The 20685-nt window shown below is 43.5% G+C and overlaps 1 protein-coding gene across 1 annotated transcript in view; it reads right to left on the bottom strand.

Moving 5' to 3' along the window:
- Positions 1-20685, bottom strand: part of SYN1 (synapsin I) — a 452931-nt gene that overhangs the window by 286761 nt on the left and 145485 nt on the right. Inside the window, exon 2 of the mRNA XM_086939718.1 lies at positions 679-736. Coding sequence (XP_086795844.1) covers positions 679-736 — 58 coding nt within the window. The remainder of the gene's footprint in view (positions 1-678; positions 737-20685) is intronic.

Genomic DNA, 20685 nt, shown 5'->3' on the forward strand with positions numbered 1-20685 from the left:
GTGAAGAAAATCCACCTCCTGGCGGGACTTCTCTATGCGGGTGGTCAGATTTCATAACACGGGTGTTCGCGGATGGTCACGACCGCTCACGTTGAGAAACCTTCCGTTCTTGTTCGGAAACCTGTCGCTCGAGTAGAAAATCTACTTGAACAGCAGAAAAGAAGCAGCACCCTCTTGTGCTGCACATGGTGCATTTCACACTGATTTTACAGCGCAGTACAAACACCCAGCACTGAAAATCAACGTGAATGGTATGAACAAATGTACTCTACCGCTTGTGGAACTCTGAGTTTTTTGGTCACTTTGTGTATTCCGCTACGCAGAACTCCACGAACTCAGCCCACACCTAAAGACAAACAGATTACGATACACATTTTTTAGACGCAGGGAGATTACATGATTTGTTACAAATCACAGGATGTGGCACAAAGGCCAGCTTGAACCTGCCTCCCTAGTTCTGTCTTCAAGGTACTGATATGTAAAGTTAAGGAGAGTAAATCAGCCCTGCTAAGTAAGGAATCTTAGTTTACTGTATATTCTGACTATGGCATATTTTTTGCATGGTATTAAAAAGTCAGTCTTAAAGTAATATGCCCACATATTGCTATGCCACTATTGGAACAAGGAATTTCTCTGTTTTGCGACATGTGTGCCACACTACACCCACTCAGCACTCACCTGCTCCACTTTGATGTCATACTCTCCGTGAACTTTCTTTCCTTTGAAAAGTTTTGCCCTAAGAGACAGAAAATGAGAAGTAAGGGTAATTAGACATATAGAGCATGTTCTTTTTGTTTTATCCGCATAGAGTACATATAAAACCACGCAGAGTACCTTATATAGGATGTTCACTTTCTGAACTCTTGGACGGATCTATCTATCTATCTATCTATCTATCTATCTATCTATCTATCTATCTATCTATCTATCTATCTATCATCTATCTCTCTATCTATCTATCTATCTATCTATCTATCTATCTATCTATCTATCTATCTGTCTATCTATCTATCTATCTATCTATCTATCTATCTACACAGACGCCTTCCGGCATTTATGCGCTCTACAAATCGGTTACTTACTTACACTGCAAAGAATCACTGTGATAAATTTGGAAAGTAAACAACATACAGACAGTTGAAGCGAAAAACTGGCAAAAGTACATACATATTACAGCCGTACACAAATTTGATGTATAGATTGTATTATTTAAGCAAGTTAAGTAACTTGGCCCAACGTAGGATACAGACGTCCTTTATATTTCCAAGGGAAATGGCGAGTCTGCCTCAGGCTGCCTGTGTGATGAGTTCAGATTTCTGCTCCATTTTACAAACTTCTTAATCACGTACAATGAATGGCTGGTGGGTGTCCAACCGCTAATGGATACCGGCCTCTTTTAATGTCAACTGACTTCCTCTGGCGTCTTTTAAGGCTGATTAATAATGCGTGCGCACAAAACCACACTTTGTTTTCACTTACGTGAACCTTACGTCTGCACCCAGTGCTTGTTTGTTATTCAAAGAGTGCTTACTGGCGGCAAGACGCCCAGGAATGGAATTCTTGCGCCACTTTCTGTGGCTTCAGAAACATGTCAAAGCCATGGGTAATGTAAAATCGGAAAGCGAAAGAAAGACAAGGGCAGGGGCCCAAAGTGTTTCTCAGAAGACAATTGCCGGCACTATTGAATGTTGGGGTTAAAAATACCAAAGCAGCCTCGTTTTGATTTCCCCTCATGCCTCTTTCTTCACCCACCCTACAATTATTGTCTCCTTAAGTCATTCTTTTCGGTACTTTTTCCGCCATTCTATCACCATTTTTTTACTGTTTCCAACTTTCACTTCACCTTTTTTCTGACCTTGTCCCTCTTACTACGAGTCAAATTCTGATGAGAAATAGTAAGCTGTGGTTCACAAACGAAAGTGCCGGTGCGCACCTCCAGTCACCCCCACAAATTAAGCAATGCCCCTTGGGCAGTGCCATGTGGTACATTGCCCAAGTCCCGCCCACTAATGATTGTCAGAGGGGCGACTATATTTGCTCGGAATTCGTAAGGTTCCCCTTCATATGTCACTCATGTGAGGGCATGACTGAAACAGTCAACACACTCACACTCATATGCACTCCATCATCCAATTTGGTCCAATCACATTCCACGTGCCCTCGCCAAGCCAAGCCCCAACTGGCATTCCATTGGCTCCTCGGCCATCTTGCCTGATCCAGTCCTTACCCGCAAGATTCCATCTCCGTCCTACAGAATCTGTTCCCTAGCTGATCTGAAAATCCTCCCAACATGGCTGCCATTACCCAGCAGTCAGTAGAAAAGGGAGTATCACAACATCACTTCCTGTCCATTCTCGAAGCTAACTACAAACACAAACCTCCATATTATAATCAATCACAGTTCCTTATACAGAATTCCTTATAAAGGACTATCGGGGAATACTGGGAATCAGAGTAATGAAGATTACCAGTAAGTAATCAGGATATTCTCTCTCATCACCCTCTAGCTTTGCCATCACTATACCCCTTGCTTTCCTCACTCCTCACATGCCTGCATCATACCCAACAACTAGTGGAGGAATGTGGCTCAATGGTTAGAGCGGCAGACCCTGATGCAGAGTTCTAGCCCGGGACCAGGGTTCAATTCCCCGCCTCGGCGGGTCTTGGGTTCAATTTCCTCAGACCTGACAATTCTCGCCTCGGTGCCTATTCTAATCATGGGTCCCACTCTGCATCTCTGGGCAATAGTTTGCTTAATCTCCACAACAGCCCCAACAGCGTTAGGATGCCTGCCTTCACCCTGGGGTTGCCCAGGAGTGGACACTTCACAGGGAAAGCCAGGAAGGGTTCCACAGCAGTATGAGTAATAGCGCCAGGAAACCGCTTGGTGACAGTGCGCTCTACAAATACATTTACATTTACCACCACCTCTACTCTGCTATCACCCCAACGCTCCACAATCACAACCTTCACACATAACCTCTCACCAGGGATCTCCCCAGGGCTCCCGCCATCATTCAACCTCCTCTCAGGGCAGCTGCAGTTCAAATACCCTCTTGCACCTCTGCGTCTTGTACAAAAGACCTTACCCTCTAATTATTAGTGTCACCAAGTATCCTTTACCTTCAGGTCTGTCAACAAAAGGGAGCACAAATATTCTATTAGATCCACAAAATTCAAAACTATTGGGTTTGTCAACGTGTGGCTTTAGACCGGGCGTTAACCAAGACCTTTTAAACGTATTACAATTATGTGTATAAGATATTCACTTGTAGGGGCTTTAAGCCAGCCCTTTTCATCCATTGGTTAATTATTGTGTCATTCACAATTTCCGTCCACCCAGCGCTGCAGGCAGCGTGGAGCATTCGGCCAATCCACTAGCACTCGGCCAACTTCACTATGAGCGACACTGTTCTTAGATTTCTCTAGTTAGTTCCATTCATTGCCAGGGATTGCTATGGCAATGTGTGCTTTTCGAGAACCCCGAACAATTATTTTGCTTTTAGCCATTCTTTTTTTTGTTTGATAACTTTTTGGAAACTACCCCAACAACAAAGGGTTACAAAAACCATGCCAAAACGAAGCAAGCACCGAGAGCTCCAAAAGGCTGCCCATGAATACCTGTTGGCTCTACCAATGCTTGTTTCCTTTCCTTTTTGTCTCCTGCAACATTGGATTTCATTTATTAAAAGAAACCTACAATGCAAAGTAAGACAAAGCCTGACCAAGCCTCTCATTCATTATACACAACTTGTAAAATCTGGAGGAAAAGCACACTCGGGGACGACGAGTTTGTAAATTGACACCTCAACACACAACACAATCTTTTCTGTATTGTGTTTTTCAATAAAGGTGATTATAACCTGGTGTGTTGTTAATTCGTTTTAGTTCTACGTAAGCAAATCAAAACTACAACATCCAGAATGCATTGTGGCGTCAAATATAACCAGGACTGGTAGCGTGGTATTTGATGACATGGATCAAAGATGCAACTCTACTGTGGGATGTGCAGAAAAAGGTACACAAAAGAGCCCTCTGGCGTCTGTGTGGAGACAGAGCATCGCAACAGCCCTGACTGTGTGAAACAAGTAATCCAAGGGCGCCCTCAAGTGGTCATAACCTGTGCTCCAAGCAAAATTAGAGCTAAAACCAATGCCCAAATAAATGGTATCTAATTTATCAACTCAGAAAGGTTACTGAGCGATTCGGAGCGAGTGCAGAGGGGTTCTTTACATTTTGGGACCTGTAACAAATTGATAATGGGTCTTGGCTCTGGGTTCATTGATTGATGACGTAGGGCTAGATTCTGAGGCTGGGATATGATGGACACCTCACTCCATGTCATCTCAGAGCTTCCAGTTTTAGGGCCTGATTACAGTGGGTCGGTGAATCGGGCCCATGTGTTAACCCCTAATTTATGCATTGGTCGGAATTACGAGTTTGTCTTTATAATCATCAGATAAGTTAAATACCTCAACTGTCGTTAAATTTCAGCAGGTCAAACCTTTTGCTAAAATGTAACTTGGGAAAGTCATACTGTATTCATCGTACCATGCGGAATTTGGTGCCTCAAACACCAATCAATCTAAAACCTTTAAGCACCAATATCTGCATGTTATTTCCCACAAACTTGAAATAGGTGGTATTTATCGCACCTGTGATATTGTTATTTATCAGACGTGAGAACTCCTAAACTAATAATCAGGGCCTTAGTGTTCGTCTTTGTTAGTTTAATGGAAACAAACCAAGACTATAAATCCCAGAATGCATTAGGCTTTCCCATGGAAGGCAAGTGCTGGAAAGTGTTACGAAGACAAGGAGTGAAGTGGGCATTCCAGGTTAGAAAAGGGAGGAATTTGGCCCCACTGGATTCCCACCTCCGGCCCAGAGCAGCCAGATTTAGAAACATGAGGGTCATCCCTGCCCATGTCTTTGTAAAAAGCTGCAATGCTAAAGTACAAGTCCCAGTTCTAAAGTGTTGTGAGAGGGTGGTGTGGTGGGGGACTGGTGTCAGTCAGATAGAACCTGGTGCAAGTCCCCCAATCCCTTCAAGTAATGCTAGGGGTCCTGCATGGCCACTTGTACTTAATGCCCAGAAAGTGTCAGAATGGCAGGAAGAGGGGGGTGGCTTGGTCAGTAAGCCTGGGGAAAGGGAGGGGGGGGGGGTTGAGCTTTAGATTTTCCGACATTCACTCTGGCGTATCATGTTAATCATTATATGAGAAGCAGCGCATGAGGGGGGGGGGCTTATGGGCCAATGGAAAGGAGCGCGGATTGTGAGGGGTACTTAACACACAGTATTTAGTAAAATACTCATGTTTTAAGATGTTCAAAAAAGAGATGATAGTGAATGTGTGTGTTTTTGCCTGAAGGGGTAAAAATTACTATTCTAACTTCAGGGGGTGCAACAGTAGGGTAAGTGTTGGATAGTGTAGGGGTAAAAATTACTATTCTAACTCCAGGGGGTGCAACAGTAGGGTAAGTGTTGGATAGTGTAGGGGTAAAAATTACTATTCTAACTCCAGGTGGTGCAACAGTAGGGTAAGTGTTGGATAGTGTAGGGGTAAAAATTACTATTCTAACTCCAGGGGGTGCAACAGTAGGGTAAGTGTTGGATAGTGTAGGGGTAAAAATTACTATTCTAACTCCAGGGGGTGCAACAGTAGGGTAAGTGTTGGATAGTGTAAGGGTACTATGCGTTGTAATGACTGCGTTGCAATGGTATGCATTGTAGTGTCATGCGTTGTAATGGTTGCGTTGTAATGGCATGCGATGTATTGGATGTTGCGTTGTAAAAGTTTTTGCTGTAATGGTAGTGCGTTGTAAAAGTTGCGTTGTAAAGGTTGTTTCCCGTTGAATCTAGAAAACAGTTCACAGTGGTGCACCACTTTTGTAATGTCTCTGTTAATAAAAGGTATATCCACAAACTGCAAAGAGGTTATTAGAAAATCTTCTCTTTACTGTTGCTTCATAAATATGTGCCAAGGAAAACCAGCCAACGGATTTCGTCCACATGGAGGTGGACTTCTTCAGGGCACAAACAGTTTCAGAGTATGTTTGTCATCCAAGGTAATGGTCCTAGGTTTGTTCAATATTAGTGTCAGGAGTAGTATTAGAACTCCTGTGAAGGTCCTTCCAATATCTGGAATATGTGGAGAAAAGACAGTTAAAGAATATCCAATCTTTCATCTGTGGTACAAGTCATCAGACCTGTGTGGTCTACAGTTCAATTAAGTGTATCAAGAGAATAAGGGACAAATCAAGCACTTCGAACGGTGTAGATATGCGGGAAACGCGACAATCGTCACGGTCTGGACGAAGCACAAGCGTAATAGTTGCAGGCATCTGTAGGGTTGTGCAAAGTGTGTTGGTGTGTGGCTTGTATGGTCGAACACAGCACTCTTCAGTCATTGAATAGACACATTGAGGCCGATGCACAAGGAACTTCTGAGTACGTAAAGTAGTAAAATAGGAGTATCTTTTATGTAGTCTTACATGCATTTGTGAATCGGCCCCAAAACATTCAACTGCCCATTGGAAAAAAGTGCAAAGAGAGCACTGTCCTCTCTATCTGTACTAATTGTATATAAATTATATAAATATTACCTCAATATCCATTTTTATTCTCATTTTAGATGTTTTTGGTCCAATGGACAAAGCCCTGTAACAGCAGGTAAAAGAGTACTAAAGGTGCACTACTTAACGTGCTCCGAAATACCTGTGTGAATAGGCCCATTGTTTCCATGGCAACCACACTCAGAACATCACCCCACTAGGCCCAGCATGAGCCTCACAGTGTCATAAATCTCCATGGAAACACACATGGAGGGCCGCTTGCAGGTCACTCAGCTACAATGTAACATCAATGCTTTCGAGACAAACAACTTAGTATCATAGATTTTTCCTCTGAAACGAGAATGCAAACGAGTTGTATCGATCTTCTAAAGAACAACATTGGAATTCCATATATCTCCTTAGAGACTGCATAGGGCGTGCAGCTCACCTATAGAATGCATGCATTCAATGATTTTTCTATTGATGTACTTCAATGCACTTCAAAAGGAGGGGTCATACATTTCACCAATTTACAAATCTGAAATACATTTTCTTTAAAAAAAAAAAAATATTGGTTCAGTTCAAAGCCACATATATATAAAAAAAACATACAGAACCATTATATCATATCCAAACATCGTACAAACAAACAAACTTATGGTGCAAGTACATAATCAAAAGTAATCAAAAACAAAAATAAGAAACAGAGAATAAAAACAATATTAGTATCAGAGATACTATATAAGCAGCAGTACTACCATATTTAACCAAGAGAAAGGTCATTTTTTAGGGATCTAAATGGTCTAATACATTTTCTAGAGTAGAAACATACATAGGATTCCTTATCATTTGTCTGGAATTAGATATAGTGGGGCATGTCAGAACACACAAAGAATTATTCCTGTAATACTTTTTACGTACTCTTAATTGCCTTTGTGAATTGGCCCAAAAACATGTAAAATGGGAATAAAATGGGAATTTTCATCTACAATTAGTAGAAATCGAAAGGACTGTGCCCTCTTTGCACTTTTACTGACGGGAGTCGGATGTTTTGGGCATACAAGTACGTATAAGAGTACTCCTGTAGTACTACGTACTTTACTCATACATGCTTTTCTTAATCGGCCACTATCAATGTAATAGTCTCAAAATATTAATCTCATGGGCATTATGAGGATTACCTCCACAGATGTTTTAAATTACGTTATTACGTTTGTATGGCGTACATTATGCTAGCGGTATCAATGTTTTTTCCAACTTTCACAAAGTTCAGGAGAAACATTTTTAACTTCACAAAGTTTGCAAAGTTTTGAAATTTGCTAATTCATTGATGTTTTAAAATGTTGCAACATGTTTCAAAATGCACTTCCTTGTTTAAAACTAACAAAGTGGTTTTGCTTCACATAAAACAGCTTCCTTCTAGTTTGCAACACCGTTGTACATGCAAAACCTTCACCAAAGGTAAAATGGTACAGGGAGCTTCAGGATACATTTGCCAGCCTGGCTGGGTGTGATTAGAATGAAAATTATCTTGCAATGTACAGAAAAACTTTGGGAGAAGGAAAAATGAAACTTTGCAAATGCCATGAACTGAAAATCGTGAGACGGTTTGCTTCTATTTTCAAATTTTTTAATTAGGTACATGTTCAAATGCTTGCATCAATAACAAAAAATAAAGACACAAATATTGATATATTCTAGATAAAAAAGATGTGTTGTGTTGGACTCTCTTCATAGGGCAGTGATTTGGAGGTGGTTTTTTGTGTTTTATTCTTTTGCTTTCCCTGCCCAGTTCCAATATACATTTCATTTTTGGGAAACCTTCGTTTATGTAGATATAAATATGTATATTAATCACAGGAACATCGCCATTGTGGAGAATAACTCCACATTCTGCTATTGTCATGGATCCTAGCACTTCCAGCTGTCCAGTGGTGTAAAGATGGTTCCAAAGCCACCATCACAGAATGGAGCCCAGTCTGATGCGGTGTCGGGTGAAGTGTTGTCTTCTCAGTCTCGGTTAGGTAGCATTGATTATGAGTCTAGTCCTTGATGGCTAAGATCAGAAGACTTTATTGGTTATTTAGACACTTCACATGTTAGAACCCACTGTCCGACTGAAAGAGGTAGGGGTTTGGGTGTGAGGGTGTGTATGTGTGTGTTGTCTTTGGGTAGCGTATGCTTTTGGATGCCTGCTAACCAAGCATAAGATGTACTTAAGAGCACTTTACTGAGATCTGTTGGGTCCTAGTTGGTGATGTAAGCACAGTGATAGTCAGCTCATGGGTTGACCTGCTTGTGTCCAAAATGTTCCGCCTTGTATTCTGTTGGTAGTTTATATTAGGCCTTGTCGGAATTTCAATTACGCCGGAGCAATCAGAGTAATTTCAGAAATTCTGTGTTACTATTTGATGCTCAATTATTGATAATTAGGTAACTACTCCTGGTTGCATAATCTGGGGGGAAAAATCCTACAGGAAGAGCACGTATAGGCAGGGCGAGTGGCCGCTCACTTTTCATGTTCTGTTGCATATAAAGCTATTTCTTAGCGCAAAATGCTTCCAAAATCCATTTTGGACGCCAGGGTACATTGTGCACAAAGAAAATAGCACTAAATGATGGCAGTAAGTTGGGAAGAAAATGAAATGCTACTACGGGAGCACATTTAGCGAGTGCAAGCAGCAGCTCATTCACGCTATTCGTGTTCTGTTGCATTTAGTGCTATTTCTTAGCCCAAAATGTATCTTTGCATCCATTTTAGATTTTGGAGGCATTTTCACACTTAGAAATAGCATCAAATGCAGTATTGATCTTCTTTTGCAATTCTGCATAATCTTGCGGAATTCTTAGGGAATTATGTGTGATTACGCTACAAAGAATGACGCAAGTTATGCCCGCCCCTAGTTTATACCTCTTGTTTCTTAGTGGTTCTTGTGAGCCAAGTTTTGTTTCGAGCTCGGTGTTGCCAGGATTTCCAGAGACCCTCCCAATCATTATAGCGCTCCCTTGCTCTAGCAATAGTGTTGTTTTTGAGGCCATTTGTTGCAGTCTGGCTCCCTCTGGTGGCCTGTATTGATGCACTCTAAGGCAGCTGCCTACTGAGGCCTTAGTGTACCACCACCCTCGTTATTTCCTAGTGGTTAGTGCTGTAAAACAAAGCATTACTACCAACCCTAGTCGTTCTGTAAGCAGCTGCTCCCTGGTAGTTTAACAATTGCACTGAGGCGGGTTTCATTTGTAAAGTGCATTTAATGTATATATTTATATTGAATCTCAGGGAAAGCATACAATTGGTCAAACCCTCCACCAAGTAAGCTCAAAGATGCCTAATCTGGTGGGGTTGTCCTTGGCGAGACCCATAACTCACCTTGTGGCTTCATTGTAGGGTGAAACTTCAAGTAATGGACTATAAGCAAGCAGGGGACTTCAGATTTGTAATTAGTAAACGGGGGAGAAGGAATGTAGGTGTCAGGAGGACAGTGCGCTCTCCTTTTGTGGAAAGTGGCAGCAAAAAGAGAGGGGATAAAGGGAAGGAGTATGGAAACAATTCCTATACAAGCAAAACTCTGTGCACAGATCAATGCATTTACACCGAGAGAACCCCAAGTGTCCATCCAACCATCCGTGCTCGCCTAAACTAGACAATCAGACTAAAGTTTTAGATCACCAGGATTTGCAGAATGAGATCTTGCCTACACCATAGTGGCCCTCATGACATTCCGTCATCCTCCAACCATGTTTCTCAAATGTCATAAAATAAACCTGATACTGCGTTGGTGCATGAGGTCCAGGCGTGGGGGTCACCCAAGACCACGCGGAGACCGAAATAGATGCTGCCTGCGGACACTCCTCCTTGACAAATGTGTGACTACAGATGGGCGCCCCTCCCGGGTCCTGCTAAAAGCTACAAGTAATACAAAGCCAGTGTTTTTTAGCATTTTGTCCGTAAGTATACAGACACCACTCTTCTCACAGTGCACCTTAGAGTGTGTGTTGAGAATCACGTGTCTTATTTTTGCCACACCCTCACCTGGTCCTGACGAAAGCCTCCCACTTTTTATGGGGCTGAAACATGCAGACCTATTACTGTGACAGCCCGGAGCATTTTTCTACAAAGTTGTTGTTTTCCTCATTTTAACCTTATTCTGGGCCGCTAAGAATAAAGTTTATTTAGTAAGCACACCCCGAGATAATTTTAACTTGGACCACTTCTTTCACAAACACACCAAACCAGCTCCGCTGTAATCAGGTGTTGTAGCACAACTGGTTGGCATTCGGCTACCCAGTTGGGACCCCAATGATGAAGCACGCCAACAACTAGGTTGGTGGGTGAGGGGTCTTTTAACAAACATAACGGTTCATCTAAATCAGAATACGAGTGAGTCGCTTTTGCGAGCGGGTTTGTCCACTTTGTTTGTTTGGTCGTCATGACTCATCATCTGAGGATTTCTGCACGGGGACCCCAACATGAATTCCCAGCTCTTCTTTCTAGACCAGCCACCTAAAACCATCACCATCATCTTCATCATCATCATATGGTGTCGCTTAGTGGTCTTAAAAATGACATTAATGTGCGTTATACATGAAGTTTGAGTTGGAGGTTTGTCACAATGCCAGCCACATGACAAAAATAGACCCATGCAGTTCACATATACAGAATGTGATTATTTGTGGCACATTGTTGGTCTTTCTGGTTTACCAGGAGGGCCTCAAGGGCCACAAGTGAGAGAGCACCACCTCCCAGCGTGTACCTCTTGGTGCCTGGTGGTTGTGCTGTTCACTATTACTGTGTGATTACCACTTTACTTTAACATTAAGTCCAGCATTAGCCAAGATCTTTTAATTTACTAAAAATATCGTTAAAAACATACTTAGGGTCTTTCAGTCTGCCCTCTTCATCCATTGGTCTGTTAGTGTGCCATTCACATTTTCCTTCCAATCACTACAGCATACTCTGTGGAGCACTTGTTGAGCCCTCTTCATCCATTGGTCAGTTAGTGTGCCATTCACAATTTCCTTCCAATCACTACAGCATACTCTGTGGAGCACTTGTTGAGCCCTCTTCATCCATTGGTCTGTTAGTGTACCATTCACATTTTCCTTCCAATCACTACAGCATATTCTGTGGAGCACTTGTTGAGCCCTCATCATCCATTGGTCTGTTAGTGTGCCATTCACATTTTCCTGCCAATCACTACAGCATACTCTGTGGAGCACTTGTTGAGCCCTCTTCATCCATTGGTCTGTTAGTGTACCATTCACATTTTCCTGCCAATCACTACAGCATACTCTGTGGAGCACTTGTTGAGCCCTCTTCATCCATTGGTCTGCTAGTGTACAATTCACATTTTCCTTCCAATCACTACAGCATACTCTGTGGAGCACTTGTTGAGCCAACTTCAACCATTGGTGAATTTTACTGTGAGTGACGGGTTTCTGCTCTTTCACAATACACCTATCCACATACGCGTAGTACCCTTCAGCACCAGTGGCTGCTATGGCTGTGTGTGCTTTTGGAAAGCAGAAAATTGTTTTGCCTTTAGGCGAAATATAAATTGTTTAAATAGCCAAGGGCCCGGCAGCTCCCCCAAAAGGTGTTGTATTACCTTGAGAAAAAAAGTATTCCCAAAACCAAAAAAGCTGGCTGCCGATGCCAGGCCTATTAGCTATGCCCAGGGCTGGAATGGGAACCAAAACCGGCCCTGGCAAAGGGGGGGGGGGGGTATTGGGTGTGCCGCCGAACTGTTTGCCAGGGCCGGTTTTCCGCCGATTTTGTTACAGGGACGATTTTGCAGCTATGCTGCAAAATCGGCCCTGTAACAAAAACGGCTCCCGGGGGCTCAAAACCGGCCCCCACCCGTGCAGCGCACCGGGGGATTGCCCGGTACGGCCAGTCCGGGCCTGGCTATGCCAATGTTTGCTTTTTCTTTGTAATATTTCAGAGCGCCATGAAGACACCATATGGCGGCATACTTAGCGCTATAAAGCACACCTACACGAAGACACTTCATTTGAATAAGAATGGAAATGCTCTTTCCCCTGCTGCATCAGGTCTCCAAAAATAGCAGAAAATAACGAGGATACGAAATGAAGCCAGAGTTGAATAAATTATGCAAAATAGATAACACGTCTACCTAAGGACGGTCTCTGAAAACGTGTTTTCAAGCATGAGCTGTCTGACATCATTCTGTCTTTTTTCAAAAATAATCTGTGCTCCAGTTTCTTTGTCACGCGAGCGGAGGTTAAACAACAAGCCCAGGATCAAACATGGAGCTCGCATGTGATGCTGCGAAGGTCAGAGTTCACACGTACGGAGAGGGTCACCGCACGTTCAAGGTCACCAGGGAAAACCCTGGTCTAGATTCGGAAACACCTGAGAACAGTGGTTTGTGAAAAGTAAGCAAACACAAGGAGATGATGGATGGAGCACCGAAACTTTTCAGACACTCACCCCCAGTCACAGATCTGGGTTGAATCCATCATCATTCTTTAGCCCACTCTGCCACCTCAGTTCAGACCCAATCATATGCAAATCAGTCTTGACCCTGTGCCTCATGGGAAATGTCCAGCCTGAACTGCCAAGCCATGTCTTCACTGGACCAGAAACAAGCATCCTGGGACCGGTTTTGGGATAACAGCCCTCGTCAGCCAGGCTAGCTTGAATCCAGTGGTAAAGTGAGCAAGGGACCCATGTCTGGGCATACCCTGCCAACTTCGGGCGATCTAAACAAACACAAGGAGATGATGGACGGAGCGCTGAAACGAGGTCAAGAGGCAGGGATACATATGTCAGGAGAATTTATGTGACGTGCTACAGACATTTCTGCACACCAGTGCCCTCAGCATGAACGCCCCAATAAAGATATCATAGAGAAAAATTAGACCAGAAATTTCCCGTTACTCCATATTATGTGTGAGCACCGCGGTCAGTTCTGTATTTTTGTCCGCATTTTGGTAAGTGGCTCATTCCTTTCCAAGCTAATGCAGGGGTCTTCAAACTGGGGGCCAGACCCCCTAATGAGGGCCTCAAGTGATTCCAGGGGGGGTTGCCGGGCTCTGGCCAAAAGAAGCATTATGTTGATAGCAGTCCCTTGTTTTCAGCAGTAAAAAATAAGTGGCAGTTAGCTGCTATGTAATGGGCCATCAGTAACATCTTTTGTCATTTATACCTGGCTAGGAGTAGGTGTCAAAAGGGAAATTACTCCAAATTTTCTTCAAACCCCCATTTCTAATAATCACACTGTGTATGCTTTTACACCTTAGAAAGACCTGCCTGACCAGAATGGTATGTTTGGTAATCATGTACTTGATTGCTTTTGTAAAAACGGTAATAGAACTTAAATGCAATGATACATAAATCAATACATATTTAACCACTGCCAGTTTAATAGAGTAATTGTTCAAAATTGAGGGGGCCTGAGTGATTTTTTTCCCCACTGGGGGGCGCGGCATTAAAAAGTTTGAAGACCACTGAATTCTAATGTATGTGAATTTAAGGAATTTTTTCACAAAAAAAATCCACAGAGATCTCCAAAGTTCCTAGCAAGTTTGGCTTTTGAATGAAAATCAGGACTCTCGCAAGGGTTGTGTATGAGATTGTAACTTGTGATCAGCAACTGGTGAAGAAAAGCTAAGCAAAGTATGCTGTCCGGAACAACATTATTGCAAGTTACTCGTGCAACACGATTACTGAGCCCCCTGTGAGGAAAAGGTAAAAAGGTTATGCACTAGCATGCACAATCATGTGAATTTCCAGAACCCATAAGATAAAACAACATGGCAGCTTAGACGGAAGAGAAGTAAAAAGCTCCTCAGTCCACAGTAGTCCAATTATCTGGCACAGCGCTACTTTGCTCATGTGAGAAAAACTTTACAAGTTCCTTTATCTCATGGTCTCTGTCACCAGCTCCATTACCAAGAGCCCAGGGGTTCCTTTCTGTGCCAGGAAAAACAAAGAATTATATTATCTTGGCACTAATGTGACACTTTCCATTCCCTTATGAGGCGTAAAGCACTTTGTAATTGTACTTGGAGTTGGGTAAGTAAAACCCACAGGGGTGAGCTCTGATTTGGGGTTCATAGACAAAGAGAGCAATCTCTGTGCCTAGGGATGGAACATAACCCTTTGCTGTTAACCACATCGGTGCGGTACGATTTACCGCCCGGTGCTGACCCCTAATGTTAATGGGTGTGGTCATGACGGAACGGTTCCGTCATGAGCACAGCTCAACCGATGCCCATGACGGAACCGTTCTGTCATTAGCATCGAAAGGGTTAAGCACAATTGTGTGTTGTGTGAGACCACGCAAGACCCCAAAAGTTTCCTTTGCTCAACCTAGGAACTCCTCTCAGGTGCAAGTTACATTTGAGTAGAGATGTCATTGGGAAGCCGTAGATACACCGTATCTCCTGCTTCTCTTGGGTACCCTCCGGATTACACCCACAACCATGAAAGGCACACCCGGCCTCCTGCCACCACTCCCAACCTCTATCACCGTATTCCACCCTCTACCTGGCATCCTGCCACCACCCCCCAACCTCTGTCTGCATGTTCTACCCTCTACCTGGCATGCTGTTCTCCCATTCCCACACGCTTTCCCCACTGTCTCTTCCTCCTCTCTCCCTCACCTCTTTGACATGTCAGAAAAATATCTGGGGTGAAGTGTCACAACTTGCTCCCTGCGTTCTCGTGTCCACCACCAGGGGGCTGAACTGTGGGACTATCCAGTGTTCTAATAAGCGTCCAGACTCTCCCCTTCATGAATATACTGACTTCCAGCCATTTGGACACTATTTGGGAATTGACATCCATTCCCAAACCATGCCGGGTTTTGTGGAAGCCATCCTGCTCATGCCTGAAACTCCATTACCTAGAATTCCCTGCTCACTGCTTTGTCTCCAACCCTGCAGGCCAAGGATTGATGGAGGAATTCAGCTCACCTGTGGCTGGCTGCTGCTAGCCTGCTCGCACCTGATGCATGTGATTACTGTGAGCTCTTTTAAGCCCGTCTCCTTTCAGGCCGAGGTTGGTCATTGTAGCTGTTTTCCGGTGAGACTGATCCTTGTTTCCTGAGCTTTTGTTATTACTTGATTCCTGACCTATAGTTAATCTTTGTTCCTCGATTCCTGAGCTACAGCTATTCCTTGTGCCTGAACTAGCACGGCCGTCAGTGCTACCTTGTTTCCGGAGTTCCTGAGCTATAGCTATTCTTTGTTTCTGAGCTTCAGCTATTTCTTGTTCCTGATTTGCACTGCTTGCAGCGGTCTCTTGACTTCTTGTTTCCTGAGCTGTAGCTATTTCCTGTTTCCTTTAACTAGCATTGCCTGCAGTGCTACCTTGGTTCCTGAAGCTTTAATAATTCTCTGTTCCTGACCCAGCCTTGTCTGCAGTGCTGCCTTGACTCCTGAGCCTTAGCTCACTTCTTGTTCCTGCCCCAGCACTGCCTTCTATGCTACTTTGTTTTCTTGATTCCTGAACCTGCACTATTCTAGTATACCCTTGTAGCCTCCCCTTCTGTATATCCTTTTACATTCCCTACCTTTCTTCCCATTTCCTTGGTTCCAGTTCCTAGTTTGCTGTCTTTCTATTCTTCTGTCTCGCTTCTGTTACCTTGTATGTTTGTTTCCTGCTTTCTGCCAAGTGTACCCTGTGATTTCCTTCCTTTCCTGTTAAGCACTCCTCCTTGCTAGCTCCTTGTCTATTGTGCTTGTGTTTACTTCTACCCCTTTGCTGTTACTGCCTTGCATGTTCCTGTTTGATCGCCAGGATCCGTGGGCACAGCTGACTACCTAGGGGGTGTTTCTTGTTCACTGTGAATATTGTCTTTGAGTTACATTTATAACATCACCATAGGTATAAGCTCTACAGACCCTGCCTTTGTATGCATATCCTATATGTGGGTATTGTGTTTTACCCCACGCTTCCCTTTATTGTTAATGTTGTTTCATATATATGTCTTGCACATTCGTCATGGCTGTAGTTTTTCTGAATGCTAAATTACCTAATGAGTGCCTGTCTTTTCTGGGTCTTAGCCGTCTTGTTCACTTGTATGTGAGTGTTTGAGTGGTTCAGATGCTCCGTCCATCACCACCCCCTTTTGTACCGCTTTTGGCCGCCATAAGTGTGGCAGGGTATGCTCAGACGTGAGTCCCTTGCTCACTTTGCCACTGGATTCAAGCAAGCCGGGCTGAAGACTCCTGGAATGCCAGAAACCGGTCCTCGGAAGCTTGTTTCCGGTCCAGGGAAGACATGGCTTGGCAGTTCGGGCTGGACTGTTCCCATGAGGCACAGGGTCAGACTGATTTGCATATAGCCATGTCTGAACTGGGGTGGCAGAGTGGGCTAAAGAACGGTGATGCATTAAACCCAGATCTTTGACTGGGTGTGAGTGTTTGATTGATTCATATGCTCCGCCCATCACCACCCCCTTTTGTACCACTTGTTCACTTGTATAGGCTTCCCCTTTGGATCCCTTTTCCTCCTCTGACTTCCTGTGTGATCCTGGGCAGCGCTGTACTACTCTTTCTGTGTACGTTTTCTAACTAGTCCCCAGTCCTTGCCCAAGTCCCTGACTGTGTTCCCAACATAGTCCCGGAGAGTTCCTGGCATGGAGTAGCAGTCAAAAAAGGGCATGGGCCGGTAACATCACCAGGTCACTCATCTGAGTTGCATCATCACAACAGTTTGCAACAGCTGACAGAAAGCGCTGCATGGACCAGTATGGAAGGTGTTCTCCCGAGGCAAGCCCTGGAGCCACCATTGGACAGTTCAGGTCTCACCACAGTGTTACAAGGAAGAAGAGTAAAAGACAGTGTCAGGAATTCAATTTGAAAGGATGAGATGGGCCTGGAGTGTCCTCTCTCCATCAGGGACTGTTCAGGCGGCACGTACCTGGACAATCAAGGTGCACGGTGTTGGCGGTAGTGAATACGCATCTGAGGTCTATGCTGAAGTGACACGATCAAAGCAACCCATCTCAGAGACTGAGCAACACATGGGATCAGAAAGGTTGCATGCATTTGGACTGGACCCTCAAGAAGTACAATGAATTTGGGCATTGACATTGGTGCTCGCCTCAACTGGACAATTGGACTAAAGTTTTAGATCACTAGGATTTGTAGAACGAGATCTTGCCTACACCATAGTGGCCCTCATGACATGCGGTCATCCTGCAACCATGTTTCTCAAATGTCATAAAATAAATCTGATACTGCGTTGGTGCGTAAGGTCCAGGCGGGAGGGTCCTCTTGGCCGTCATTGAAGGATCTCTGCCTGGGGAGCTCCGACATGAACTCACAGCTCCTCTTTCTGTACCAGCCACCTAAAACCATCACCATCATCTTCATCATCATTATATAGTGCCACTTAGCCATCTTAAAGGAGCATTAAGGCGCATTATACATAAAGTTTGTGTACGAAGTTGGCCCAATGCCAACTACTTGACAAATATTGAAATAGAGCTGCAAATATAAAATTGCACTGGAAAAGTATGGGTGGACCCTGCAGCCCAATCACTCATAAAGTGCGTGAGCGAGGAGAGCAGAACTTTATTTTATCCCTGTCATGATTTATCTTGGCTCGTTTTTAACTCCCATTCAACTCTCCCAGACCAAAGAAACCCATTGAATGGCATTTTAAAATGAATATTCACAATTTTCGGAGTACAGCATTAAAGCCAGAAGGCGTGAAATCCTGTAATGAGCAGGAAGACAATCCCGTAATAAACATAAAGAAGAGAGTAGCAACACTGTGAGACTTAGCTGACTGTAATTCACTTTATGGAATTCAACGCGATCGACCTGCAAAAATATCACTCCCACTATATCCCTACAACTACATGATGGCGATACGGTTGCATTTGATGTTCTTAACTCCACATATACTTACATTGATCATGCAGTGGTAGTCAATGGAGATGTAGCCTATTCCATCACCATCTTAGACTGTGTCCTACAAGTCACTTACAAAGACAAACCCTCACCCGCATGGTGTGACCTGCTTCATCCTTGGATTTGCCCATTTAGCACTAGGCAATGTCCATCTGTGTCAGGGTCTCAGTTTCACTAATTCCCTAAGAGGAGTGTCAGGATTTGGGGCCAAATGTATCAAGCCAAGTTGAATTTGCAAACGCCGGAAATTCGCAGAATTTTGGCGTTTGCGAATGCAATTTGAACGATTGGTATGCATCAAGGAAATCTTCTTTCAAAATAAGGAATCGCGAAATATGCGATTCCTTATCTTGCGATTGCATTTAAAGAATCGCACATTTTGCGATTCCTTAAATGCAATGTAAGAAGCCAAAAAAAATAGCAAATTGGCCTTAAGGAATCGCAATTTACCACCAACTTCTAGTTGGTGGTAAGTTGTGAATTCCTTTCAAAATGCATATTTTTTCTATTTTGTAAGAGCCATGTGACGCACATACATTAAGGCATGTATGTGCGCCACATGTCCACTCATGCCGATTTCAGGGGTGCAACAGGTTGTCCTTTGGACACCCCTGCACCCTTGAAAGTATTCACAATTTGCGATTAGCAAATTGCGATTCGCAAATTTCCCCTTCATTCCTATGGGCCTCCTGGCCCATAGAAATGAATGGGAAATTATTCCTTAATTGCAATTAGCAATTTGCTAATCGCAATTAAGGAATTTTAAGAAATTGCTAAAAAGAAGCTAATTTCTACATACATACTATTTTGCGATTTCTAAATAGCGATTCCTTAAAAATCGCTATTTAGGAATCGCAAAACGGAATGTTGATACATATGGCCCATAGTGAGGCAATAGTCTTTGTGTTAATTGCCCCTATCTATTTAAAATAGTGTGAGAGTAGGCTAATGAGACTTTTACTGGTGTCTCACAAGCATAAGATTAAAACAAAATTTTGTTCTAGCAACATACACCTTAGGCCTGTGCGTCGACATGTTTCGGCACACATGAAATACCACTGAGGATCAAGTACATTCATCAGGAGCGGAGGTTCTGGTGGGCTGCAAAACATGCTGTGCATTGCCCCATAAACAATCAGAGCAGCATTTACAATGGGTGCTTAGAATGCTCAAAGAGATAATATTCCCTAAGGCAGGTGCATCCGTTCCTAGATCTGTGTTTCATCAGTTCCCTGCTTTTATCTGTGGTGAGTGTTTAAAGGGCTCGTGAGGTTTGAAATATAGCTCTCACCACTCTGTGGTAGTCTGCCCGAAGGGCATACTTCAAAACAGTGACCGAATGGGCGAGGACGAAACACTCTTTTGTAAGTTGATGTTAGTTTAGGGGTGACATGTAACAGGCTCTCACTTCCTCTCTCTCCCTCCCTAGTATGAAGGCACTAGACCTACCACCTGCCACTCACGTCCAAAACTGCTCCATGCACCTAGGGGTCTAGGACAGACTTCCCGCCCCACAAAATAAAATTACAACACGGAAAATGCTTAAAGTGTACTTTTTTTTAGGTTGAGCCTGGGCAGCACCTGCGCTGCTCTGTGAGGCATGCTGTATTCTAATACGGACTTGAAGCTCCACCCACTCTCTGCCTATATTTTTCATTGGCTTGTGTCATTGTACTGTATAAATTCTGACTTCTGATTCATTAATAGGCTTGTTAGTCCCTTCTTAGTACCACCTTGTCTTCATGTGTAACCACCCATGAGGACTGGCCCTTGTACTTCTGTTGTTACACTGTATGTCTTTGTTAGTCTGTAAACACTATTTTCTTTAATGAGTTTCTCCTGCTGCAGGCCCCACATGTTTTCCTGCAACATTCAGTGTGCCATGCGCGCTTCCACTTTCCGAGCAGGCCGGGTCAATGGCGGGCGCTTCTTCTGAAATGAAATAGGTCTTGCCTTTACAAGAGTTTGAGCTATTGACACAGGAAATTACAATGCCTCTTATTTATTTGTTAATTATCGAAACAGATGCTCGTCCTTTCTTCGCCTGTTTCATGGCAAAATTTTTGGGCTGGGCTTGGCGGATAAGATCTGCAAAGAAACTGCTGCTCCAGTAATGTGTTTTTTGCTTGAACCTGTTTAATTTGTTCTTATGTCTGGGCTAACAATCCACTCCTTTGATATTGACATTGATTTTGTAGATTTTTTATATTGTGTACTGTCAAATTGTTTTTATCTATTTCT

The sequence above is a fragment of the Lissotriton vulgaris genome, chromosome 10, assembly GCF_964263255.1.
Source record: "Lissotriton vulgaris chromosome 10, aLisVul1.2, whole genome shotgun sequence".
Classification (NCBI taxonomy): Eukaryota; Metazoa; Chordata; class Amphibia; order Caudata; family Salamandridae; genus Lissotriton; species Lissotriton vulgaris.